The sequence below is a fragment of the Haliaeetus leucocephalus genome, unplaced genomic scaffold (genome assembly GCF_000737465.1).
Source record: "Haliaeetus leucocephalus isolate CR32 unplaced genomic scaffold, Haliaeetus_leucocephalus-4.0 Scaffold188, whole genome shotgun sequence".
Lineage (NCBI taxonomy): Eukaryota > Metazoa > Chordata > Aves > Accipitriformes > Accipitridae > Haliaeetus > Haliaeetus leucocephalus.
The window spans coordinates 187,563-187,831 of record NW_010972624.1 but is presented as its reverse complement, the minus strand read 5'-3'; the positions used below and the strand labels follow the sequence as shown (position 1 = coordinate 187,831).

The window sequence follows — 269 nt, the reverse complement described above, 5'->3', positions numbered from 1 at the left end:
GGCCCGGCCCCGGCGACCCGCTCCCCCGCAGCTCCGGGCCGAGGACGCCCGGCGGGGCCGGGAGCCGGAGCCGGAGCCGTCCCGCACCCACCTCGCAGCCCCCGCAGGTCCGCCACGGGCACCAGCCGTATCTTCCCGCTCCGCAGCACGTCGCCGTGCGGCCTAGTCTCTGCCAGATGGGAGAGGCCCGTCAGAGGAGCGACCCCCGCACACCGCCCCGGCCCGGCGCCCGCCCCGCCGCCGCCTCCTCCTGTGGAGCGGGGAGGGGG

The 269-nt window shown here is 80.7% G+C and overlaps 1 protein-coding gene across 1 annotated transcript in view; it reads right to left on the bottom strand.

Moving 5' to 3' along the window:
• The window catches only part of ALG1 (ALG1, chitobiosyldiphosphodolichol beta-mannosyltransferase), a 19,800-nt gene that overhangs the window by 9,802 nt on the left and 9,729 nt on the right, over positions 1-269 (bottom strand). The window contains exon 2 of the mRNA XM_010565253.1: positions 92-250. Coding sequence (XP_010563555.1) covers positions 92-250 — 159 coding nt within the window. The remainder of the gene's footprint in view (positions 1-91; positions 251-269) is intronic.